Genomic DNA, 27694 nt, shown 5'->3' with positions numbered 1-27694 from the left:
GTGGAAGAGGTATCCTACTAATTATTTGCCTTTTTTAAGAGTAAGTCACTACTGAGTTATACAGATGACTCCTTTAGCTAGATAAGGAAGCTATTAAGAATTAGAGAAGTTTCCAAAATTACCCCAAACACACACACACACACACACACATACAGAGAGAGAGATGGGGAGAACCAAATGGCTAACATATACAAGAAGGGATGTTCCAATTTACTATTAATAAGAGAAATGCAACTAAATCCCATTAGAGTGGCCAGTTTAGAAAGGGGGACAATTTCAAGTGATGGTAAGAATGATGATTTTCATGCATGTTTCTCATAAACCTGTTTGCACTGCTAATATAAGATAACAGGTACAACCATTCTGGAGAGGAATGTGACAGTATTTACAACATGTATATGCTATAACCAGGCAATTCAACCCCGAATATATACCCCCTAAGACATTCGGACACATAGGCCAGCCATGTGGTTCTAAACCAAGTAATCATTTGCTTCCTATGAGCTGGTTCACCACTGAGTGATCCAATGAAAAGAAGAAACAATCCAGGATTTTAGTAATCATCAACTCCCACTGCCTCGTTTCACAAATTCAGACTTGTTTTGTGATTTTCAAAGTGACACTTAAATACACTCAGAGCATTTGGGGGCACTTAAAATTTTATAATCCTTGATACTAAACACTTACTTGTGTCTGTAGTTTGAAAATATACAGCATTCTTATTATTACACATATGAGAAGATGACAGGAGAAAGTCCTGCTTATGCAAATAAATCCAGTAAATTAGCAGCAGGCCCTAGATGAGAAGTTAGAATCCTTGACTCTCTGACTGGCTCCTCCACTAACAGGGGAAAGTTCAGGACAAGAGAGATGCCTAAAGCCTCAGAGCTAGGTCCAGGCTCAGGAACAGACCACAAGTCTCCAAAATCTCAAGTCAATAACCTTTTTCCTTTAATCATGATGCGTATTTGCACTGATTCCATTGATCAGGTGTTTTCTACAATGGTCTCTTGCTGGTGAAACCAATATTTTCATTGTAGGTAAGAGTACATAGCCCTCTGATGCTATTAATTTTCAAGGAAAAAGCACCATAAACTCACCTATCAGTGTTGTAAAAAGATACAGTCAAGGTAGAGAACTTCAGGGGGAGGGACAGTTAGCAGTTCCATATATACATATTTTTTACATGAAATCCAAAAAGGCAGAAGAACTTAAGTTACTTTTAAATGTTTTTCCACATCTGAATACAGGATTCAATGCTGAAAATCCTACATGAGATGGTCATAGTTCCCTGAATCAAAACCCCTACCTTCGTGTATTAATTGCATTTTGTCATCGTTGTAACACTAGAAAATTACATTAGTTCTCACTGACAAAATACTTAAGGGGAAAAAAGAAGAGGCTCACAAAGGCCCCCCAAAATAAGTAAAATAGTCCCAGAAGAGTGAATTAAAATGCTCATTTTAGTTTTCCCAAGGTCTAAATCTCCTCAGGCACCTTCTGTGATCTTTTATTTAGAGTGAAAAAATATTCAGCCGTCTGCCTATACTTTCTCCTTCAGGCATTTAGCCCCAAAGAAAGAGGAAAAAGGAAGATATTTCTAAAGAAAGCCCAAAATATAAAAAATGAAGAAACAGATTAGAATTGAAGTGATTTTTGCAGGAGGTTGAAAATAGTGTCATTTAGAATAACCCTGGCTATACAGATTACATGTGACTAAATCTGATCTTTCATGAAGAATTGGAATGTGCATTGAGAGAAAAAGCTTCCAGTTATAAGAAAACAAAAGTAGCAACAATAAACAACACTGATCTCTTTTCTCACAGAAGCACTATTCATGGACAAAGGAATTGAAGTGGAAAAATAACTTCAGATTTCAATCTACTCTATAGAATGAGCCACACAAACAAACCCAGAAAACGGGCTTACATGATAATCACTTGAACAAAGTACAATAAACCTTTGGTAATGGCACATCTCCCAAGTTGAAGAGTGACTTCATACACTTAGCAACAGCCCAAAGAGGTCACCGAGAGGAGCATCTCATTCTAACACAAGTTTACTTAACCACCTCTGCCAAAAGAGATTGTGAAAATGCTTAAAGGTCTCCAGATAAGACTCCCAAGTCACAATCAGGAACACATTTCAAAGCTTAATAGCCTACACGAGCAGGAAATGATTTCATGTAGGTAACTTAAATCACCCACCCAAGAGATTTAACCTGTTTCTTCTCATTTTGATTTCAGAGGATAACCGCCTATCCTGCTTCTGTGACAAGCTGGTCCCTTATTAGAAATGCATTATCAAATTATTCTTCAGGAAGAACTGCTGTTCTGTTTGACCTTTGCTTCAGCTTCTCCCGTCACAACACTCCAAACACGTTGGTGGCTCCTAAGGAAACCCTCTGCAGCATGAGAATAAGTCACGTGCAGAGAAGGGAAAAGAGGTGCCTTTTTGTTAATTGTAAGGAAACTAGATGAAGTCCAGCATGGAGCCCCTGAGATATCCACGTGGAAGGAACAAGGAAACTTAGAACAACTCTCAAACGGATATTGGAAGACCCAGGAATTCCTTTCTAAGCATTTACTGCTTTCTTCTCATCCTCTGCGGGTCTCTTCATTTTTGGCTTCCACCACTAAATACGTTGCCCTACACTAATCTCAGCTCTTACTCTGTAACTGTACCTTCTACCAACCTCTCTCTTGGTCTTTAGAGTTACATTTCCCATCTCCAGAAGTCCTACTGAACCATTCAATTGTATACAGCATATCTAAAATCAAACTCATTACCCTCTTTCCACCAGCCTGCTCCTTTCCCAGGAGTTTCTCCTTATTCAGTTGCATCATCATATATCCAAGCTAGACCTCACAGGGTTATTTTTAACTCCTCCCTCTCTGCTATTCTTCAAGCAACTCAGGACAAGTTGTCCTGAATACCTCCGGTGTCCGCTGTCTCCCTGTTTTTCTTTCCAGCCTTAGCCCAATCCCCCATGATCCCTAACCTGCAATTGATACTTCTCCCCTCCAGTTCAAAACATAAATTCATTATCTTATCCCTGTGCAAAGCCATCTCGTACCCACCACGCCTGCAAGATAAAGTCCAAATAAGGCCCTTTAAAGTCTAATTCCAATTTATGTTTCCAGTTTTAACTTTCCCCCCCACCACCAACTACATCATGCCCCCACCCTGCCAACACACATTCTAGACTCACCAAGTTTCTACTAAGTCCCAAATATAGAAATGCATGCAATGCTCACGTGTCATTGCATCCCATTCCTACTGCCTGGAAACTCCCCTCTTTTCTCTGTCTACATCATCATAAAAGATGTATCCATTCTTCAGCATCTTTCTCAAATACTCATTTCTCTCTGATAATTAAGCCTCAAGCACCACTACTACATAGTCATTTTTCTACCATGCTTTCACAACATCACACACATTCCTCATTCATACTTCTGATACCCCATTTCCATGTTGCCCTTATCCCAAAAGAGACTATAAACAAGGTCCTTGCCCAAGCCCTCTGTTGAAGCTCAAAAAGCTAAATAGTCACTGCCCCAGTCTCTCTTACAGCTAGGGATGCTCATGTGACACAATCTGACCAATGAGACATCGGTGCAAAATTGCTAGGGAATCTCTGCTCAATTTTCGTGTTTTCTTGATAATAGGAAAAAAGCACAGCTGAAACCTCCCTCTTCCTCTTGCCTCACACATGGATATGATATCTGGAACTGTAGAAGCTGTCTTGCCAACCTGAGACAAAGCCAAGAGAATCACAGAGATTCCAGCCATGATATCATGGAACACCTGAACTATACTACCTTGTTTCCCCAAAGATAAGACCTAGCCGAACAATTAGCTCTAATGCATCTTTTGGGGTATAATTTAATATGAGACCAGGTATTATTATATTATATTATGTTATATAAGACCGGGTCTTATATTATAGTAAAATAAGATTAGGTCTTATATTAATTTTTCTCCAAAAGATGCATTTGAGCTGATTGTCTGGCTAGGTCTTATTTTCGGGGAAACATGGCAGCAGCCACCAATCTGCCGACTTATTAGGTGAGAAAAATCAACCTGGGTCTTTCTAGTTATTTTTCACATTGTCTGTTGCTTGCTGCATTCCTAACTGATATTTTTATGAAAACGTCAATGTAGCAATAACTATTTGGGGACCTACTCATCTCCTGACACTATGAGTATTTTTATTTCTTTTGCTTTATTTAATCTTTAGACATCATCATTTCTATTTGCAGAATTGAAGACTGATATACTGAAAAATTCAGTAATTTCTCAAACATCACACATAGCTATGAAGTTTCTGAGCCAGGATTCCAAGTCAGAGCTGTCTGATTTGAAAGTTTGTTCTTCTCACCACTTTTGAAGACTGATTCAATAAGACTACACGAAGAAAAGAGCTGTTGAAGACAACGTGGGTTTCCAAGCCCAGCAAATAAGAAAATCCGTATCAGCTAATTCCACTTACCAATTTACCAAAGAATCGGTAGTGTGGAATAGAATTAAAAAAGCCTGGCTAAAGTTGGTAATAGATGAGTTCTTTCTAAACTGCCCTCACAAGAATGATTGATCCTGGCACTCTTTGTCACAGGAGATTGGAGTCTCCTCTATAAAGCCAAAATAGTTACTGCTCATTACTCCATTTTCCTCAAGACACTTGCAAATTCACTCACCAAGGAGACCATGTTCAAAAAAAGGTTGGAAAAAGGTTAGTCAATGTATATGTAAGCATGAAAAGGTACCACATGAAAGAAGTGAGGAGGCCATCTTTGGGATCAGAAATGATTTTAAAAGGAATAGAAAAACACCTACATAGTGTGATTTAAGGATCAAGAAACATGTAATTTAATTTAGCCTAGAGATATGAAACTGAAAGTCAAATGTACTCACTATATTGCTCTTAGTTTGGCATATATCATATTTTGGGAGAAAGGGAAAGAACTATGTATCAGGTAGAACATATTTAACTCTCAGTTCCATTAACTTTGTCTTCGTCTCTGAAACTCATTTAGCTTAATGGTCAAACAAGGGTGATATACTTACCTTAAAAGGTTTTCTGAGGATTATGAAGTGAGATAAGATTTACAGAAAACACTTAGGTCACTGCCTGGCCCTGTTAAGTGCTAGATAAGTGGTGCTACTGCTGATTACAATAACAATTAGAAAAGCAATGACAACAACAACTCAGAAGTATGTCAACTGGATGTTGACCATGTTAACACTGGGGACAAAAGAGGTGGTTTAGATATGCAAGTTAGACTACTACTAGGAGCAGTGTCATTAACATCAGCCCAAAAACACTGTGTAAACAAGGCCATCCTAGAAGCTAATCATCTAGCCCCAGTCAGGCCTTCAGATTACTGCAGTTCTAGCTGACATCTGTGTGCTGCAACCTCCTGACAGAACCTGATCTACAACTACCCTCATAAGTTCTTTGAATTCCTAATCTACAAAAACTCTGTGAAATAATGTTTATTGTTTTTTAAGCTGCTAAATTTGGGGATACAGTAGTACCTCGGTTTGCGAACGTCTCCGTTGATGAACATTTTGGTTTACGGACACCATAAATCTTATGGATCTATGGTATCATTAGATAGTAAAATTCATGCTAAATTTGCAGTTTTAGGGGTTGATTTTCTGGAATCAGGTCTGGAATGCACTGAGCCATTTTGCATTATTTTCTATGGGGAAACCATGCTTTGGGTTTCGAACGTTACAGAACTCGAACAGTCTTCTGAAACAGATTACATTTGAAAACCGAGGTACCACTGTAATTTGTTACATAGAAGTAGATGAATAATTCACTAGCTTGTTATATATTTATTTATTATATGAGCTTTATACATATTATTTAGATATGGGAGGCAGGAAGGGGAATGGAAGAGAAGAGAAAACTAGGCTCTACCTGAGGCTTGGAAAAGCTTTGCCTATTTCTAACTATTTGCAATGCTTCCTGTAAATAGGAGAATGGACTGTACCATACATCATGTAAGTATTATATTGAATTTTCTTCAACTGAATCATACAATGAAATCAGTTCTACATGCAAACAGGCTCTTTTTAACTAGGCAGCAAAGGTTTTACTCATGAACTTGTTACTGATTCACATGAAAGAAAATTTAAAGGTTTCTCTCTAGAGAAACCTTTCTCCCCCCCCCCCCACCGTGTGTGTGTGTGTGTGTTGACTGGTAGAATCGAAGAAAACATAGCTAATTGAACATAGGAGCATAACATACTTGATTCAGGGAATCGAAGACTATTTCTTAAGAGTCTCACATTTCACATAAAATGAAGACTTCAGAGCAATTTTACGCGTGTGCTGTTACACAGCACACTGAGCCTTTCCCATCCTATGACTGAGAACCCTCACACAAAACTACTTCAGTTTCATCTTTTTTGACTGAGGGCCCTTAAGAGGTGGGAAAAAAAATCTCTCATTGCTTCCACATTGCGACTGTCTGGCTTGTTGGAAGTGTCACAGTGTTTGATCACATCGGTGTGATTACTGAAGAATAGAAAGCAAGGGACTTCTGGTGGCTCATTTCTCTCTTTACAGTTTGCAGGAAACTTCACTCGCTCTTACAATATATTATCTGACACATTGACAAGGCCTAATAACAGAATCCTACGTAAGAAAACTATATCAGGAAGACCCAGAATATAGCTGAACATGACAATGCCATACCTTATTATATACTACCAAGGTCAGGGTCAAGCAATGTTTGATGACTGTTGAGTAAGATCTACCATTCCAACCAGCAGTCTGCAGCACAGTTCCAGTCTGCAGGAAATCCTCATTTGAAAAAACTCATTTCCTTTTTTTACCAACCTGATTCTTCACTAAATCTCAAATCTAGCAAATATTAGAAATGACATATTTTTATAACAAGCTAACAGACACCAGTAGATAATTCCCATAACGCTACATCACTTATTTTTAACAAAATCAGTTTGTGTATACGAGGTCTGACAATTATGTTCACAAACTCATCCTAGAAAAGGTGCTATATACCTCAATGCTGAATATCACTACGGTCACCTTCGAAGTACTTCCCATGGGAAGCTGTGCACTGAGACGCCAGTGCTTAGTCCACCCTTTAAAGCAATTTTGGAACTCTTTTTCTGGAATGGCCATCAGAGCTGTTGTCGTATTTTCCTTGATGTCCTGAATGTCATCAAAATGTCTTCCTTTCAACGTTTCCTTTATCTTCGGGTAAACAAAGAAGTCACTGGGGGCCAGATCAGTTAAGTAGGGAGGATGTTCCAATACAGGTATTTGTATCCTGGCTAAAAACTCCCTCACAGACAGGGCCGTGTGAGCTAGTGCATTGTCGTGACGCAAGAGCCATGAACTGTTGGTGAGAAGTTCATGTCGTCTAACTTTGTCACACAGCCTTTTCAGCACTTCCAAATAGCAAACTTGGTTAACTGTTTGTCCAGTCGGTATAAATTCATAATGAATAATCCCTTTGATATCAAAGAAGGTTAGCAGCATCGTTGCAACAAGATCGCGAATTTAATTGTCAGACCTCATATGGGGTCTTCTTTCCCAGTTATGTTGTTGATGGTGTATAGACCAACATGTAAGTGCATCCTGCAATCATTCCCAACCTGGAGGCTTTGAAGAAAATATTGGGTTTCCATACATAATCCCACTCATTGTAATAAACATAACAGGAATTATGCATTTGCCCATGATAAAGCAGTCTATCGGAATGCAACCATGTGCATTCATTTATGGACTGTCTATAACTGGTTTCACACCACAGCAGCAAAGGTGAGTAGTGGAGACAGAAAGCTGTATGGCTCTGGCCCTTTGCATTAAAAGTTTGCCAGCCCCTGAAATAAAGTACACACTTCTCACTTCAGGTTCACAATATTTAAGTTGACATGGGACCCTTCCCTGGCCATCTCACACAGACTGATAGTTTGTTTCTTAGTTTTATAAAGTTAAAATAATAAATTTGGTAGATGGAATCTTTCAAGGTTTCTAACCCATTGGGTAAGTTTTAGTAGCTGTCTTTTTTCAACACGATTTATTTGGCTGGTCAGCAATACTTTACAGGGCTAAATATTCTTAGCCTTATATTGTGTTTTTAAAAAGAAAATGTGTAAACTACTTGGGATACAATGTTTTTCCTGATTTGAAAAGTCATAAGCACAGATTAATCTATATTGCACAAGAAAATGCTTTTAGAAAAATGTAATAAGAGTATAACAGTTGTAGCATTTGAATTCATTGGTTTGGAAACACAAAGCATATATATTTTGGCACCAAGAGAGAAAATATTTGTTACAGTCTAAGAAAGTTATTTTTAGGGAGGAAGTTTTCCATCTTTTACCTTCAAGGCAACAGAAACAGTCTCAGTGAGAGTCCATTTTATTAAAAGCATAGACAATGCATGGAATTCTTGGTATAAAGAACTTTCTCCCGACACATTTCTTCAAATTAGATGTGACAAAAGGATGAACTCACAGATTTGGGGGTCCTGACAACTCCCTAACAAGGAAAACCGTTAGATATTTTTTTTGTTTAAACTGTATCCTGAAAATATTATCCTCACGACGTATTTAAAAAGTCAAGATCTCAAAGATCAAGAACATTCTCTAGATGAGGATTTCTCAACCTTGGCACTATTGACATTTGGGGCCTGATGATTCATTGTTGTGGGAGATGTCTTGTGCATGGTAATATATGTATCAGCAACCATGGCCTCCACCCACTAGATGCCAGGAGTACCTCACCCCTGGTTGACAACCAAAACTATCCGCAGATATTACTGAATGTCCCTAGTTTTGGGGGCGAGGAATGAGAGAATTGCCCCTGACTGAGAACCACTGCTCTGGAGAAGAGTTATTTAGACCTTTAACTTGCCAAAAGGTGGTTATTTCATTAAGCCTGTACAAAACAACTATCCATGCAATTGGAAGCAAAATCTGTTCCCTTCCCAGATGAAGTGGCTACATGTCCTACCACAGTTACCACCGCCACACTGGAAAGGAGACCAATACTTTCCTCAGAAAATTCCTCTGTGCTAGTTTCTCTGACTGTCACCTTATGCTGTAGTACCCAGATTTCCTGCCCAGAATTTCATCAACATGTAGAAGGCATCACAGGCATCCAGAGTGAAACGCACTTTTCAACTCAGTGTTTTCAAACCCTGCTTTCATTCAACAGCAATGATGGACAGCCGCTTATAACTGATGAGGGCAAAAAAACGAAGTAGCCTGCATTTGCTAGAGTCCACAGCCATAGATTATTGCCTTTCATATTGCACATTAACAGAATTTCTTATGGCAGTGCCAACAGTTGAATGTGGATGTTTTCCTATGATCCTTTTAAATCCCCAATTCAATTACCATGCTCATTTTTCTGATGAATCATCTGCAGAAAGCCAGACAATTTTTTAGAGAGTGATATGACCCTCAGCTGGAACATTACTTCTGTAGGACTCCGCTGCACCTACTTGGCAGTAAACAGACACTCCGTCTAGCCCTGAAGAAGGTTAGGCCTTAGTACTTAACCCAGCATGAAATTAACCTTTTATAGAACAGTTAGTTTCTCAAAGATAACTGTTATACAACGGACACAAAAAGGAAAAGAAAAAAAAAATAAAACTAAATAATGCAGTGAAATGTGTGGTGTTATTTTATTATTGTATCTCTACATTTGCTAACCTCAGAGATGCAAATCTCAGCTCTAGGCCATAATTAAATTGATGCATCACAATGAAGACTTCACGTACAGTTTCAGCATCACAGCAGCAGTGAAATGTTAGGTTTTCAATATTGCTTTTCCCTCAAGGATTCCCTTTCTTCTCTACCTTGTCTTCCTTCACTAGAGGGATACACACCAGCAAAGCAACATCTGACATGTTGACATTGCCACAGATACCAAATCCCCACAGAATTCAGGGACTGTGCCATAAATGAGGAGCATTTTTTGAATTCTAAAATTGCCCGAAAGCTGAAAAGTAGAAGAAAAAAATGGACAAGTGACTGTCCAAAATTTCGGCTGTGACTCTCTCAGCTAGCACGACTCTGAGCTGAGTGCTTTTGTTACAGCAAAAGTAGTGCTGTACAACAAAAGTAGTGCTTTTGTTTGTTAGGTAATGCATACACATTCCTGAGTGGTGAGAATGGAAAGACACAATGGTTAAGGCAAGCCAGTCGCCAGGGATCAAAAACCCACTAGTTATTTATTTTCCCTTAGTCTTGCTCCTTGTACATGCACCTTTCTAGGTTTCAAGTGCTTGAAGCGGTTGATATCACGAACACTACAATCCCATCTTTTCACCTTCAACATCCCAGTGGTGAAAAGTGAACTCTCCCTAATGCCCAAGACTCTGAAATGAGCTCCAGCTTCATGCCCTTAGCTCAGACCTAAAGAAATAAGAAGGAAATGACTAATGGGCAATTTTGGTTGCCTTGGCTACAATTCCAACTTTTGGCAAATGTACTTTTGTGTGCTTAATACTTGTTTAAACAGTATATAAAAATACCAAAAAGGTGTCCTTATTATTGGCTTAACCATATGCCTTTTTCTTTCTTGATTATTGTTATCTCCATTACCTATATTCTCACTCCCTGGTCCAGATTATCAGCCACAGCTGGGATGGAGGAAAGAGAGCTCACATCTTTCTCTCTCCCATTTTCCTTGCATCGCTACATTCTGAATGTGATGCCTGGGGGCCTTCCTGCTAACTGGATGTGTAAATAAAAGAGTTTTAAATCACTTCAAGGTGTCATTCAAATTTTCATCCTAGCTAACAGGGAGAAAATTCACTAAAGCCACCCTGGGGCCATTTTCCCATCTCTTTTCCTGCTGACACTCAAGTAATGTGCTAGACAAAGGCACAGCAAGTCCCACATTATAATCTTTTAGGACTAACTCCCCAGCCCTTCCTCCAATCTTAAAAAAAGATCACTATTCTCACTCATGAAGGAAAAAAATATACATAAAGGGCTGAAAGGTAGTTTTTAGTATCAGACATTTTTTTTCATACCCTCTCTTTTTCTTGTTTATCCAGACCAGAACCCACTAGTAATCATAACGCCCTTGGAATTTTACTGAGTGGGCTATAAGAAGAATAGCAAAGCTTAAGGGTGGAACTTTGTAACTTAGGACTCTTCATCCATTATATAATTTGAAAATTATTCACTGTGTTATTGTTGCAAGCAAAGGAGATCTGTGATGATATTAGATTTGGGCTCTTGGCAAGATTTCCCTGCCTGTGTATTCTGACAAGTACCATCACAGTAATCCCCACGGTGTGAAGACAATCATTAGTAATTGGCAAAAAGGAGGTGTCAATGGTGCTTCAGCCAGTGGTTCAACTACCCACTAATAGAGGCTTTGAACATGGAACATCTCTTGGAACCACTTTACCAGAGACTATTTTCTAGAATGACCAAGGGCAAACACCAAGATTCAGTGGAACATCTAAGTAAAAATAGCAACACCACTAGTCAAACTTGTTGAGTGAGATTTTGCTCTAAGCGGCCTCTATCCACAACAATAAGGTGGTTCAAAACCAATTTGTAAGTAATTCACCAAGAACCTAAAAGCAAACCCCAGGACACTATAAAGTCCGCATCCTTCTCAAAGAATTAGTTTCAGAGCATCTCAGAGGTGATTTAAATCAACAACGGCTGGGGCAGGTAAGAGAGGTGACATCATCGTCTAATAACACTGTTGTCCAGTAGAACTTCCGGCAATGACAGACATGTGCTATATCAGTAATGCCCAACATGATAGCCATTAAACTGAGGGCTTTGGAGCATTAAAGTACGGCTAGTACAGATGAAGAACTTAATTTTTAATTTTATTTAATTTTATTTAATGGCATTTAAATGTAAATAGCCACGTGTCTACTGACTACCATCCTGGATAATGCAGGTCTAGAAACTGAGAAAGGGAGTGCAGAGGATTGAGTGTCTAGTCCAGGCAAGTGACAAGGCATTGCCTGCAAAGCTGTAAACCTAGGCAAGGATAGCACCACACTTCCATCCTGCAGGCCATCTCCAGTTGATTATTAATGAACACCTGCTTCCAAAGCTAAGGCTGAACTCATTAGGAAAGTGTACTGTGATTAATTAGAAATGTCTGCCATGAAGACAGGAAGGGGAGTTGGTGGCACATGTGCTGTGATTTCCCAATGCCAATATGGTAAGAAGTTGAACTCTAAGGATATAGAGAGAAGTAGAGGAGACGGTCCTGGTAGGAGGCCATAAGATAAATGGCCATTCTAGAAAACAGACTGGATTATGGCTATTTCTTTCCTGCTCTGAAGTAATATTCTCATATAAATACGGTTAAGCAGGGGTTCTAAAGATATGACTGCAAGCAGACGACCAAGAGGCTTCTGGTGTCACAGTATTCATTTAGTTGTTTATTTATATGTTGCATCTATTAAGCTGTTTACTTGTTTAGTATCTGTCTCTCCCATTAGACTGAGAGCTGCATAAGGTCATGGACCATCCTGGGCCAGAAAGTAGGTAGTAGGTAAAAGATTGTCAATTGATGTCAACTGTAAATGAATAAATTTTTTTAAAAAAAAGATCGTCAATTGAGTATTCATACCCAACCTTATCCCTTAAAAATATATTTGAAGGTCTACTACATGTAATGTACTATGTTAGGATTGGAAAAAAAATAGTTGTGGAAAGACAGCCCTGTCTCTATCCTCAGGGCCTACACTAAGCAGTTAGTTAATTACACAATTACTGTATCAGCAGAGACCTAACTTACAGGATAAGCAGGGAAAGGTTCAAGTAAGGGAAAGTTTCCTTGAAGTGTTGAATTGAATTTTGAAGGCTGAGTAGGAATTAACTGGGTGAGAAGGAAGTGAAGGGGAGAGGAGGAAGAACATTACAGCTAAAAAAAATGAATTGGGCAAAGGCTCTGGGTAAGGCAGGGTGAGCACCACAGACTTTAAAAAAAAAAAAAAAAAGACCAGTAACACTGTGATCCAAAGAGAAAGCCAGGCAGAGGGGCTAGAAAGCAAGGTGTCAGCATCAGTTGTTGATATCCGCAGAGGAGCAGAGGAGTACTGCACCGCAAATCCATCCCTTTGGACCTCCCAGACACCGATCCCATCTGATAACATTGGAGGGCATCCTTCCTAGGAATGACCACATGATCCCATGTACCACAACTCCCAGCACCTTTAACTCTAATGAGATACTTTATAGCTCACTTTCTTTAAAAGGATCCAAAAAAAAGAAAAAACCATGAGGGAAACCTCATTTACACACACACACACACACACATTTTCAGACTTGTGTATGAGTTTACAAAAGTGTTTGCTCATGTAATACTGAATTTGAGCTTCCCGTCTAGCCAGTTCTTAGAAAGGTAAAAATATTATCTCCATTTCACAGTTGACAACTCTGAGGCTCAAAGAAAATGTGTCTTGTCCAAGATTCCAGTTAGAAGGGGCAGAGCCAAGACTCAAAGTCACACCACCCAAGTCCTATTATCTTCCCAATTGAAGGCACCATGGGGAATATTGAGTCTGATCCTTCGTGATCCTACCAACCTTGAAATTTTTAGAAAACATGTATTGAGGTCATTTTTGTCCTGGAAGTGAAAGCATTGCCCCAAAATGCCTCCCCTTCTCCAGCCAGGGAGACTTTCTCAGCTACCATGTTTCTGTGAAAATAAGATCTAACTGGAAAATAAGCCTAGCACTATGTTTCAGGATGATATTCCCCAAACATAAGCCCTAATGCATCTTTTGGAGCAAAAATTAATATAAGACCCGGTATTATTTTCAGGGAAGCACGGTAGCAGTCTAAACTACCCTTCATGGTTGGAGGCCTTGGAGAACTGCCTTTGAGCAGTTCTACAGTCACTTATTCAGAAAGGTAATGTTATTTGTACAATTCAAATCCAGAGCCTTGCTTTGAACTATTTTTTAAGTAAATCTGGAGAACCTGGAATCATTCAGAGAGCCTCATTAGTTCTGAAATGTGATGAGTCATTTTCAGACTCATGGATTCAATACTCCAAAGCACTTTCAACGGTGACAGCTCTTATATCCTGATAGTCTGTAATGGTTCAGATACTTTACATGTATTTTGTAATTAGGATGACCAACTGTCCCAGTTTACCTGGGACCCAGGGTTCCCTGGAATAGAATGAGTGGGTCACCCTACTGGTTATTCAAGCCTCAAAATGCTCAGCAGTGGGGGCGGCTGGTTAGCTCAGTTGGTTATAGTGTGGTGCTCTTAACAACAAGGTTGCCAATTTGATCCCCACATGGGCCACTGTGACCTGCGCCCTCTACAACTAGAATGAAACAACTAGATGGGTCATGGAAAAATACACTTAAATAAATGAAAGTTTTCTTTAAAAAATGCTCAGCTGTGATAAGGGGGTCTTATCCACCCACCATATTTTCTGACAAGAGAATCCAAACCACGTGTTCACATGGTTTGCCCAAGATCCTCACAGCCTGTAAGAACAAAACTGGGGTTTGAAGCAAGATCTTATTCCAGTGGGTTAATCCTACCCTAGCCTTCTGTGTAACTATTGCACTGCAATTTAGCTGAGAGATGGATATCCTTGGGTACTGACATGCAAATGAATACCTCAAACCTTCCACTTCTCTGGAGAATTATCCCTTTTCTACTTTATGAAATGGATAGGAATTTTTCCGGACTGAAATAAAACTGGGATCACTCTTTTGCCTTAAGCTCAATGTCCTGATTTGTATGTCAATGCCAGCAGTGTTATTTCACCTGAGGGCTACTTTAAAAACACCCAGAGGAGTGCAAGCAGTTCGGGCTGGGACACTAACCAGTAAGTTGTGGAAAACAGGTGTGAATCGCACCTGATGAGATGGAAAGGGTAAGAGTAGGGCAGACTTAAATTTAAATCCTTCCTCTGCCATATACTAGCTACGTGACCTTAGGGCTAATAATAGCTATTTCAAAGGATTACTGAAAAGCATAAAATGAGATCACCCAGTTTGAATCTATCTTGCTCCATGTCTGGCACATGATAAATGCCCAATAATGTTAGTTCACCAACAACCCAAAGAAAGGAAACTCAAAATGCGACCTTGCTTTGTAATCTCCTCAAACACCCACCAGGGTTTCTGAAACCTAAACTTATGTGAAAATACTAGATGGTATCATAAGAATTCAAACAACACATTTTTTAAAAAATGGGCAAAACATGTGAACAGACATTTCACCAAAGAAACATACAGATGGCAAACAGGCACATGAAAAGGTGTTCAACATCATGAGCTAATAAAGAAATACAAAGTAAAGCCACAATGAGATATCATTATACACCTACTAGAATGACTAAAATTAAAAATATTGACAATACCAAGTGTTGACAATGATGTGGAGCACCTGGTATTCTCATGTATTGATGGTGGGAACACATGATGGATCGGAACATTTTGAACAGCTACTTTTGAAAATAGATTGGTAGCTTCTCATAAAGTTAAACTTACCATACAACCCAGCAGTCCCATTCCTAGAAATACACCCAAGAAAAAAGAAAACGTATGTCTAACAAAAAAGGAAAAAAAAAAAATTATAGGAGTTTTATTCATAAAAGTCAAAATCTGAGAGAGCCAAGATTGTGGAGTAGGTAAACACTGTGCCTGCTTCCTTCTGTGAACCCATTAAAATTACAACTAAATTATAGAACAATCAACCTGGAGAACCATATGAAGTCTGGCTGAACAGAAGTTTTATAACTAAGGATATAAAGAAGCCCAGTGGAGACTGGTAGAAGGGGTGGAGAAGCAAAACAAGCTGGCCCCGAACCTCCATGTGGTGGTTAGGAACCAGGAGAGATATCTCAGTCATGGAGGTTCCCCCCTGAGAAGAGGGGAGACGCCAGTCCCACACTCACCTCCCCAGCCCAGAGTACTGGGGAGAGAAGTCCACACAATATCTGGTTGTGAAAAACACTGGGGATTCCAACCATCTGAGTGGGACAAAAGGCTGCAAGAAACCCAGACATCCTCTTAAATAGCCTGCACACAGATTTTCTCACTCCCAGGCACTCACCTTGGGCTCCAGAGAGGGGAGAGTAACTCAGAGGGTGTCGGAAGCATACGGGGGTCAGATTTAGGTATGTGGCTTCAGAGCAAGGGCTGGAGGACAGTCACCATTTTCCCTGTATGGGGTTCTTCTCTCATGCAGCCAGCAGGGAGTTGCCATCTTTCCTTCATTGAGCCCACCCGCAGACAGCCAAATCTGAATTTGATTGGCCTGGTGAACTCCACTGATCTACCCGCCTAACTCTCTGAGACCCCACCCCATTCAGCTCGCCCAACACACCAGAGGTAATTTCTCTGATAGCAACCAGCTTCCCCACCCCACCCCACCCCACCCCATTAAACTCTTTCTTGAAAACCTATCTTTGTCCACAGGACCCAGGTAGCGGCTCACCTCAATGTGTTCTGAGACTTTTGCTGAGTTACTCCAGGCTCAGTGCTGGCATGAAACCAGAGTCTACATTAACCTGGTGACCACAATTCTTCCCACGCTAGTGACTCCCTGAGACCCTGCTTCATCCAATTCATGTACCATACGAGGCTTTATCAGGGACTGAACCTTAAAGAAATTAGCAGGTGGCAGCAGGCCATGGGGTGCTCTGGGTTTTTATGGAGCTACCCCAGGCCAGGTACTGATGACAGCCATCCTCAGTTCCTGCGTGGCCTCTTCCACATGACCCCAGGGTTAGCACAGGCAGCATACAACCATGGATTGCTTTGTAGCTCCTACCAGGTAGTCCCTGGGCAGTCACAGGCAATGGCTGATCTGGGCTTGTACCAGAGGCCCTTGCAAGAGGCCTCAGAACCAATATACATGGAGGTTGATTTCAGATAACAACAGAGTACCACCCAATTAGCCCCACAAGCAGCACACACAAAGGGCGATCTCAACAGGCACCAGAACCTGCTAGAGTGAATCCCACTCAGTGCAGTAAGCCCACTGCATAGCAGCCTGTAAGCTGTGGATATGGCCAAACTTCACAGCCAATCATCATGAGGGTCAACCCCACCAACTAAGGTAGCAATCAAGACTCAATAGCAATCAAGACTCAACTATAACAGGAGGGCACACACAAACCACACAAGGGACATTCTTGGAGCACCCAGAACAAGTGACCAGAGACTGTGCCAGGGCACCTAGTATATAAGGCTACCTGGCCAAGGCTGGGAGACATAGCAGATCTACCTAGTACATAGAAACAAAAAGAGAGGTAGCCAAAATGAGGAAACAAAGAAATACATCCCAAATAAATAAACAGGAGAAAACTCCAGAAAAAGCACTAAATGAAATGTAGGCAAGCAACCTACCAGATACAGAGTTCAAAACACTGGTTATAAGGATGCTCAAGGAACTTAATGAGAACTTCAACAAAGAGATATAATCATAAAAAGGGACATAGAAACCATAAAAAAAGAACCAGTCAGAAATGAAGAATATAGTAATTGAAATGAAGAAAGCACTAGAAGGAATCACCAGCAGACTAGATGAAGCAGAGGATTAAATCAGCGATTTGGAACACAAGGTAATAGAAACACCACATCAGAAAAGCAAAAAGAAAAAAAAATTAAAATGATAACAGTTTTAAGAGACCTCTGGGAAGACATCAAGCATAACAACATTCACATCATAAGGGTACCAAAAGGATAAGAGAGAAAGCAAGGTATTGAGAACCTATTTGAAGAAATAATGACTGGAGACTTTCCTAACCTGGCAAAGAAAATAGACAAGTCCAGGAAGTGCAGAGAGTCTCAAACAAGATAAACCCAAACAGGCCCACACCTAGACACATTATGACTAGTATAGCAAAGGTTAAAGACAGAGAGAATCATAAAAGCAGCAAAAGAAAGGCAACCAGTAACTTATAAAGAAGCTCCCATAAGATTGTCAGTTGATTTCTTAACAGAAACTTTGCAGGCCAGACGGGATTGTCAGGAAATATTCAATGTAATGAAAAGCTAGGGCCTACAACCAAGGTTACTCTACCCAACAAAGCTATCATTTAAAATCGAAGGATAAAGAGTTTCCCAGACAAGAACAAGCTAGAGTTCATCATCACCAAACCAAGGAATGTTAGCGGGACTTCTTTAAGATGAAATTTTAAAAAGATCAAAGTTATGTATAATAAAATGGCAATAACTACATATCTATCAACAATTAGTTTCAATGTAAATGGATTAAATACTCCACTCAAAAGACATAGGAGGGCTGAATGGATAAGGAAACATATGATGCCTATAAAAGACTCACTTCAGATTGAAATATACACACAGACAGAAAGTAAAGGGATGGAAAAACGTATTTCATGAAAATAGAGACAAAACAAACAAACAAACAAACAAAGCTGGGACAGCAATACTTATACCACATAAAATAGACTTTAGAACAAAGGCTATAACAAGAGACAAGGAAGGACCCAGTAATCCAGTATTTATCTGAAGAAACCCAAACACTATTTCAAGGGGACATGTGCATCCACACATTCATTGCAGCATTGTTTACAATGGCCAAGATGTGGAAGGAGCCTGGGTATCTGTAGATGAAAGAATGGATAAAGAGGAGATGGTACATATATATATGTACAATGGAATATTGTTCCGCCATGGAAGAGAATGGCTTCTGGCCTTCCGCATGGGCATGGATGGATCTGGAGTGTTAGAGAAAGACAGATGCAATGTGATTTCGCTTATATGTGGAATCTAAAAAATGAAATAAAACAAAAACAAACTCATAGATACAGAAAACATACTGATGGGTGCCAGATGGGAAGGGGGTTGGGGGGTGAACGAAAAAGGGGAAGGGATTAAGAAGTACAAATTGGTTGTTACACAGTAATCATGGGAATGTAGGGTATAGCGTAAAGAATATAATCAATAATATTGTAATAACTATGTATGGTGTCAGATGGGCACTAGATTTCTTGGGGTGACAGATGGAAGGGGTTTGGGGGCCAGGGTGAAAAATATGAAGGGATTAGGAAGTACAAACTAATAGTTACAAAACAGGCATGCGGATGTAAAGTAAAGCATAGGGAATATAGTCAATAATATGGTAATAACTATGTATAGTGCCAGGTGGATACTAAGCTAGTCATTTCTTAAATTATATAAATGTCTAACCACTATACTATATATCTGAAATTAATGTAAAATAATATTGAATGTCAACTGTAATTGAAAAATTTTTAAATGGGGGAGAAGGTGAAGATAGATAAGATGTTCAAATTTCCAGGTATAAAACAAATAAGTCATGGAAATGTAATATACAGCACAGGGAATATAGTCAATAATATTGGATAGCGTGATACAGTGTAAGATGGTTGCTGGATTTATCATGGTGATCACTTCTTTAAGTATATAAATGTTGAATAACTATGGCGTACACCTGAAACTAATACCATATTGCATGTTAGCTGTATTTTAATAAAAATCTTAAAATAAAAAAGGCCAAAAATCTGTAAAAAGCATAAATGTCCATCAAGAAATAAATGAATAAACAACACGTGGTACATCCAAACAACGAGATACTACCCAGTTAGAAAAAGGAATTACTGATACACCAAAATGAGTTAATATCAAATATATTGTGTTAAGCAAAAGAAGTCAGATGCCAAAGATTATACACCATTTGACTCCATTTATGCGAAATTTTGGAACAGGCTGGGATGGAGTAAGGGTATTGTAGGCAAAGGGACCCAAAGGAACTCTATGGAGATGAGGGAAATGGTCTACATCCTATTTGAGGTGGGGAGTATACAAGTATAGACATTTGTCAGCACTCATTAAACTGTATATTTAAAAAGGGTGAAATTTACTGCTGTAATTATATGCCAAGAAATCTTACTTTATAAAGGAAATAGACTGTAAAATATAGGGAGTCGAACCTGGGAAGGGGGACGCAACCCTGAGAAAGAGATGGCGGTAGAAGCATGAGGAGGAGAGACAGGGCAGAGCCAGCCACTCGTTGTGAATGGGATATGACCTGCGCCTTTGGTTATTGGGGGAGCAAACCAAGTAAAGGGGAGTCACTCATTAGCCGGTGTCTCTACGTGTCCCACAGCATTATTGCACTTGGCTACTTCTAATGACTGCTAGACAGGTCAACATTTTACCTTTAAAAATGTGTGAAGTGGTCATTTATGAAGAATACACTAGCAGAGCCTCTACTCCTTCTGCTGCTCACAGTTAATTTCTGACTGAACTTAAGAATGCTTTACAAAAAAATTACAAGTGAAGACAACAGCCTAGTCTAAGAAAATTGATTTTTCTTACAACTGATTTCGACTCTGCCAAGGCTGAGTTCATGAGAAAAGGAAGATAATCTCGTAAAAATGCCTCCACCCAATCTCAAACTTGACACAAGGTTGTCCACAGCAGTTCCCAGACCCAAGTGTGTAAAGTACACAGAGGTCCACAGAGAAGTAAGAATAATAAAGCCAATGGAAAAAGATGGGATGGGATGGGATGTACATGACAGACAGAGATGTGGGGTTTGGGGGAGGTTTTGAGTGAAGGCTGCTACCTATTTTCTCAAGAAAGGCTATTTTATTCATATATATACACATATATATACACATTCATATACACACACACTCACATATATACACACACACACACACACACACACACTTATTGTTTGTGCATGTGTGTGCATGCACACGTGTGTGCTTAGCCACCATTCCCTGACCAAGAAGCAGGTATCTGATCCAAGCAAGGCCAATTAGATATCCTTTCCATGGACTCTGGCTCTTCAGCTGAGCGACATAAAGGCAAAAACAAAAACAAACCGAAACAAAAAACGGGTGGCATTCATTCTTCTATGTCAGTGCCCTTGAGAGCCCATTCATCACTTTCTTCTACTTAGGTCTTCTGAGATTCTCTGGCTTCAGTATTTCCCAGAAACCAGTTTTATCATTTTCTCTTTGATTCTGTGATCACCTTACAATAAAATACCTTTTTTGCTCAAATCAGTTTCTGTTGCTTGCAACCAAAGAGCCCTAATGGATACAACTTTTTTTTTTTTTTTTAAGCCTTGTAAGTTCCCTCCTGTCCTCTTGAGAGGCCATAAATGTAATGTGTGAAAGCAGGACACATATGTGATGTAGGGTCCTTCCATCCTGGTCCTCGTCGGCTTTCCTGACGAAAGAGAAGCAGTCTATTGACAAGTCAGCATAAAGGATAATTCTTTCCTAACCTCCTGCCCACCAGGAAAAGACATGGGAGCATCTCGAGGCCAGCAGGCCAAAACTGGGTCATTGAGCACCAAGCTGGTTGGATGGTACAGCAGTGCACTTTTATCTTTGGCAACCCCACAACCCTCAGGGAAACTGAAAATCCTAGGTGAGTCTGGAGCCCCAACTCATTCTCCTTTTCAGAACCCTGGACCACAATGGTAATAATAATAATTACAATTACTACTGTTAACAATTACTGAGCAGTTGGCACCTATGAAGCACTGAATCAAGACCTTTATGTGCTTTATCTCATTCAAGCCACACAATAACCATAAGTGGTAGTCACTAGAATTATTCCTGTTTTACAGAAGAAAGAACTGAGGTTTAGAAAGGTGAAGCCCTTATCTGAGGTTAACAGCTAGTAAAAGAGCGAAGATCAAATACAGGTCTTTCCGATTTCACTCTTAATCGCCAATGGTATCCTACCTCCTGTGGGCAAGTTTCTACTTCTGTGCTGGAAGTAAGAGTTATCCTGGCTAACACAACACAAAAACAAAAGGGCTTCCATTATTTTCCACGCTAGGAACAAACACCCAAGGGGGTAGGCATCAAAGTGAACTGTCTTGATGTTATCGATAGCCTTTTCTCCTCTACTTGCCACTTGAGACTTTGCTGTCCTCTGCATACTGACAAACCCTATCTTACCTGGAGCACGAATGTTTTTCAGGATAAAATAAAAAAGGCTATCACTCTCCATAAGTTAACAGCACTCGAGAGCTTTGCCAAAGATGTAACTCTCGCAGGGCTCACTGCAGTGTGACAGAGAGCTCCAGGGACCTCAACTTTTGCATTTCACAAGCTATGTCTACCCACCAGAAAATAAAAATGTGGGGGGGAGAGTTAACCTGAAGTTAAATTTGTCTCTTAAATACCTTCTCATAGAGCCTTTCAGGTGTAAAGAAAGTCTTAAATCCTCAAAGGATAGAATGGAAAACATCAATATGTAACATATTCCCTCAACGAAAACTGACAGGACAAGTTCAGCTAACAGCACTGTACCAACAGTAATGTTGTCGTTGGCATGTACACACATCAGGGGAAGTTCTGTCTTAGCTTTGCAACTCTTCTATAAATCCAAAGTTAGTTCACAAATAAAAGGCTTTAGAAAATATCCTGGACAGGCTGGGTAAGAGATTCCCAACAGCACCCTCTGTAAGACTGATGGTTTAGGAAAGCATCACTGATAGAATGCAGTTGAGGTGAGAATCGGGAGTCATATTCGTCATGAAACACCATCGGCAGCAACAGCGCAGAGCTTCTCTAGTCCAAAACCTCAAGATAACACATCTTACAAGGCAAGGCTTGAATGAGAGCTGAACGAAAAAGAGAGTTTGGTCACGATACCTCACATCTGGGCCATAAATACAAACTCAATACACGTAAGAACATCATGGGGGAGGGGGAAGGCAGAGGGAGAGGAAGAAAAAGGGAAAACATATGAATGAGATGAAGCTAAAGCAGACAAGAAAGAATCATTTATACCACTCATCTGGGATCAGGAGAAGAATTAACGCATTTGTACAAGTAACTTGTTAACAGATGGAGTAAGATATCGGGGTACTGATCCTCAAGAGAAAGAACTTTTTTCAACTTTTCCAGACAAAATTTCAGAACTACACCTAAGAGTTATTTAGCATAAGCAAAGCATTTCAGAAGGGTTTTCAAAGGCACCAAAAGGATGGGCTATTTAAGGCCTACAGAAAACGCTGCGAGAAAGTTTTGAGGATGATCCAACCCAAGGTCCAGAACACTTTTGAGGATATGCAGATCTCTTATTCAAGGAGAGTGACCATTTAACCTTCATCTGTAAGACTAGAAGAAAAGAGCTTTGTCCATTGGCCAGTGTAGAGAATCTCTTTTCAGATATGAGGAAGACGTTCTTGAGATAATGGGTGAGGAAATATCTCACTAGGTCCCCAAAGGGGCTTACCACAGTATCTTTGGATGTCACTGCAAAGAGAGTAGACAGCTGTTCTGTGCCTTAAAGCGCAGAGGAAGAATAAGTGGTCAATGTAAGGTCTTCTTCAATTCATGAACTCAAAGCGTATATAGCATATAGCTGCTTTAACATTTCTCTGAAGAGTATTTGCTAGAGAGGAGTCAGGCATTGTTATTCTAGGAACAGAGAGTGCCAATCACGTCAAGAAACTCTGGCATAAAAAATCCCTTCACTGATCCAGTTTTCTAACCTTTCTTCCTATTTTGGAGACTTTCTGAAGACATATGACCGTGAATCTGCAATTTAAGAGACAAGTTGATTGGGCACTAAGCTCTGATTTCTTTTCCAACAAGACAACCAGGGTAAATTCATGAGAAAATAAATCATGACTCCAAACCGAATCTGAAAAAAAAAAAATTAATGCCATTATTCCCCCGAAACTTATGGGGGCTAGGGGCTTAATATCCATTGACATCCTATTTACAGTACCCTTGCTTGGGGGAAGAGTTAAGATAAATAATACATTATTCGAAATTCGTATTTTATTATTCTTATGAGTGAGAAAAAAAATAATAGTCCAATACATCACATTTGTACATTACTGTTTAAATCCTACCATGATAATCTCCCCACCTCACCCCAAACAACTTGGCAAAATCATATTCCACTTTATCCCAGTTTGTCTTCCATTCATATTTTAGTACAATAATTTGGTTAGACACCAAAGCCCTTCCCCCTAATAAAATCAGGATTTGCTACGGAAAACCAATTTATAATTTGCCTTAGTATCCACCAAAGACAAGAAGTTATTAAAGTCAAACACAGAAACCATCCTCAAATTCTGAAGAAACAGTAGGAGCATACCAGAGACAAGCAAAGGGTTAACACAGCTGATTTCTGGGTTAAGAGAAGGATGCAGTATCTTTTTTAAGGCAAACACCTGGAGGGGAAAAAAGTACTATTTTGTTTCCACCTCAAGAAATTGCAGACAAACTAAAGCAAATCATATCAGTGGAATACTCAATTATCTGCACATGCTAATTAACGAACTGTAATCAACCGGCTTTCAGTCCTCTCTTCACCTGCTGTAATATTTGTAGTGCACTGCCTCCCTCATTCCTCACAACCAGTAGAACACTAGACAGTCTGTATGGTGCATCCAAGGGAAACAAATAAGCACAGATTTTTGCTGATGGCAGGGATTTCTCATGCTCAGGACATATGAACCAACAACATGGAAATGGCAGCACTGGCTGTATATTTTAATTATTCCCCACACCTATTTTGCAAAAGAGACTTAAAGTTCAATTAGGTAATATGCTGCTCAGTTATGGTTATTTCATAAAACTAAGCACAGAGAGTCACTTAAAGTAGTAAATATATGCAGTCATGACAGAATTAAATATTCATGAAATCAAGAGTGACTGGAAAGCTGAGGATATTACAATATTAAAATTCATCATCATTTTTACAATGTAAATCTTGTATGCAATTGTAAGGCACCCAAGTCCAGTCTAGTGTGTGTTCAAATTCTGGTTTCTTAGTACACTGCCATTTAAATTACAATATTGATTTTGCTAGATAAACAACAATCTTAATCCTTAGCTCAGTTCCAAAATGCAGAAACGATTTTGAACATTCAGAGATACCAACTTGTTAAGTGAGCCTGTCTCCAAACACAGAACAGCAACACTCAATGTTATCCCAATATGTTTCAGATATTTGTTTAATTCACTAGCACCTTTGGAAAGGTCCAACAGAAACCAAGGCAATCTCCTAGGAGGAGCACTTCGTGACATGCAATTGCTTTCTAGCCAGAAGTGACTACTTTCTTATATACTTTCTTAAGTGAGAGAAGGGCGAAAGTGTATTGACTGACCTTTCTTTGCTTCCAATAGCCTGATTTCTTGAACCAACTTTTCCCCAACATGAACACCCAGTTTCAAAATGTATTAACAAATACATGTGTACACTTTACACACATCCAACTAAACAACCCTAGCTTCCACAAAACTGAACTCTTAGTGTGCATGGAGAAAGAAGACTGTACTCAGACACAAAGCTGTCATACATAGACTCTAATATTATTACCAAAGGCATTATTTTCTATGCCATTTCTTCTACTTTACAATTACCTCAACCTAAGAAACCTCAGCACCCGAGAAGGGCGTTTGAGCCATTTCCTACTGGAATCCAATTACCTGAAGACCTCCTCTCTCCACACTAAGTAGTAGCTATCCCCTGGTCTACAATGACACAGCAGGCTGCAAAGATTTACAGGGCTCAGCTGCTGCCAGGCACTCGGTCCCTGGCTGCCTAGGTAGGAAGGTGCCAGGTGAAGAGTAGGACCAAAAGCTTAGAGCTGGGCTGAGCAGTGATCTCCATTCTCCAAAGAAGCCAAACTTTGCGCCCATTGTTGTCATCTTTAGGTTGCTGTCACCTCCCTCCAAGGAGTCTCAGAAGCCACTTGGCAGCTCCTGAAGACACATGCTTCCCCCTGACCTAGATCATCCAAATACGCCTCGGTTATACCGCGCCGGCAAGCAGAGGTCTCAGTACTGCTCTCACCTACCGGAAGACTTTTCTCTGCACAGACCGCTGAAGACCGAAACCAGGACAGACTTCAGTACACGCCTTCCAGTTCAGAAAGTCACTATCGCCCATCGATTCCCTGAGATCTCACGCCTTCCCCACTCTGCAACCCCCACCACCACACGAATGAGGGAAGGGGGTGGGGGAAGCGGAGGGGTTAAAGTGACAGCCACTACTGGAGCTCCTCGGTTTTGTTCAAAAGGTGTCACAGCGCCAACACTGTGGACCTACCTTGCTCTCTCCTTTCTCGCCGTTGGGTCTCGCCTCAGGGTCGTCGCTGTCCTCAGCTCCTGCACACTCGCCGGGCAGTTCATCCTGAGCCAGCTGCTGCTGCGGCTGGGGCTGGGGCTGGGGCGGCTGTGACGGCGCCTGGCAGGCTCCGCCAGCCCCCTGGGAGCGGGGGATGGGCTCCGGGCGCGGAGAAACTCCCTCAACATCCATCTCCATCTTCCCATTCACTGGAGGGCAAGACAAAAGCGGAGCGGAGACTTGGCAGCGGCGCCCGGCGGCGCCTCAGCTGCCCGTGGCGCGCATGGCTCGCCGAGGAGGGGCCGCCTCCCGCGCGCCCTCCCTCCTGCCGCCCTGCGCCCGCGCTCCCCGCAGCTCCGCTCGCCTGCTGGGCTCGGGCTCCGGAGGCGTCTGGGCCGGGGAGCGCGACGCGCGGGTGGCCGCGTGTCCTTGGAGCGGTGGCCTTCAGGCGGTCCCGCTAAGCGGAGAGCATCCCGGCGGCGACGCCTCCCCGCCGCGCGCCCAGCCCCGGCGCCCCCCGGGGACTCGCTCTCCAGCCCGGCCTCCCGAGCCTCGTCGCTTTCCAGGCTCTCCCGGGGCCCGTCGGCGCTTCCCCTCCCCTCCCACCTTCTGAACAAAGTTACAGGAAGAACACAACCGACCGCCGGGATTCGCCAGGCGAAACTGACTGCAATGGGAAATTCCGGGTGTAAGTGACATCTCCCATCCCCGCCCGCGGAGCCGGCGCCGACCCCTCACCTCTGCCCCCTCCCCGACGCGGAAGAGCCCAGGGAAGGAGGATTTTCCGACCTGTGCAAGGTGGTGGCGGCGAGGACTGAAGGGCGACGCGCATACGGAGGGCTGGCGGCTGGTGCGCCCACCCCCAACCGCAGGCGACCCCCGCCTCCACTCCGGCCCCGGCTCCGTGCTTCCCTCCCGCGGCCGAGCGCGTCTCCGGGGTCAGCCCCGCCGGCGAGCGCGCCGGTGTGTGTCTCCGAGCCCCGGCGCCGCGGTCTGCTCCGCCGCCGGCGACTGCGCGCCACACAGCCGGGCACTAGAGAAGTGGAGTCAAGACAAGAAGCCAGCGGCAAATTCCCGGCAGGAAATCCACCTACCCTCGCCTCTGGCCGGATCGCGGGCTAGAACCGGGAAGGGGTGGGGCCCCGCGTGGATGGCGTGGACGCGGGTCTCGCAGCGCGCCCGAGTTTGGCGTAAAGGTTGGCAGTGGAGGGTCGATGGGGGAAGCGGAGGGAGAAGCGAGAAGTCGATGCCAGGCATTTACTGCAATGTACCCCGGGGTGGGCGCCAGCTGGGCGCCGCCGCTCCCAAGTGGCCAGCTCTCCCGTGCTGGAAGGGCGTCCTCGGCAGGGCAGGTCTCCAGGAGGTTCCCGAGGTGACCCCAGCCCAGGCTGTGAGCCGCGTCTATAAATATAGATACATAGTGATGACAAGGGTAGGCTTGGAAATTCTGAAATCGGGGCTCACCGACCGTCAGGTGATCAGGATGACTTCTAAATTTAACGCCACTCGGTCCTGGGGAGTAGCTTACAACTTCACGGGAACTGTCACTGCAACTCTGCACATCCAGGAGGCACCTACCAGCAGCTACGAGAGAGAACGGGTTATGAAGAACCTGTTTAATATTAAATAAA

General features: G+C 41.6%; 1 protein-coding gene across 10 annotated transcripts in view; it reads right to left on the bottom strand.

Moving 5' to 3' along the window:
• The window catches only part of RBMS3 (RNA binding motif single stranded interacting protein 3), a gene marked incomplete at its 3' end in the record, with an annotated part of 1241782 nt that extends 1214314 nt beyond the window's left edge, over nucleotides 1–27468 (bottom strand). For 7 of the 10 annotated variants that reach the window (XM_081071716.1, XM_081071717.1, XM_081071703.1 and 4 more), the window contains exons 1-2: nucleotides 27158–27468; nucleotides 26046–26272 (exon numbers count right to left, since the gene is read on the bottom strand). In XM_081071716.1, the coding sequence (XP_080927842.1) occupies nucleotides 26046–26272; nucleotides 27158–27320 (390 nt within the window). In that variant the 5' untranslated portion in view covers nucleotides 27321–27468. Of the gene's footprint in view, nucleotides 1–26045; nucleotides 26273–26852 lie in introns of all 10 variants that reach the window. The other 3 variants (XM_081071718.1, XM_081071719.1, XM_081071704.1) reach the window with 2 other exon arrangements.
• Nucleotides 27469–27694: the final 226 nt, after the last annotated feature.

Source organism: Rhinolophus hipposideros (assembly GCF_964194185.1).
Source record: "Rhinolophus hipposideros genome assembly, chromosome: 14".
Lineage (NCBI taxonomy): Eukaryota > Metazoa > Chordata > Mammalia > Chiroptera > Rhinolophidae > Rhinolophus > Rhinolophus hipposideros.
The sequence above is the reverse complement of the archived record's forward strand: the minus strand, read 5'-3'. Positions and strand labels throughout refer to the sequence as shown.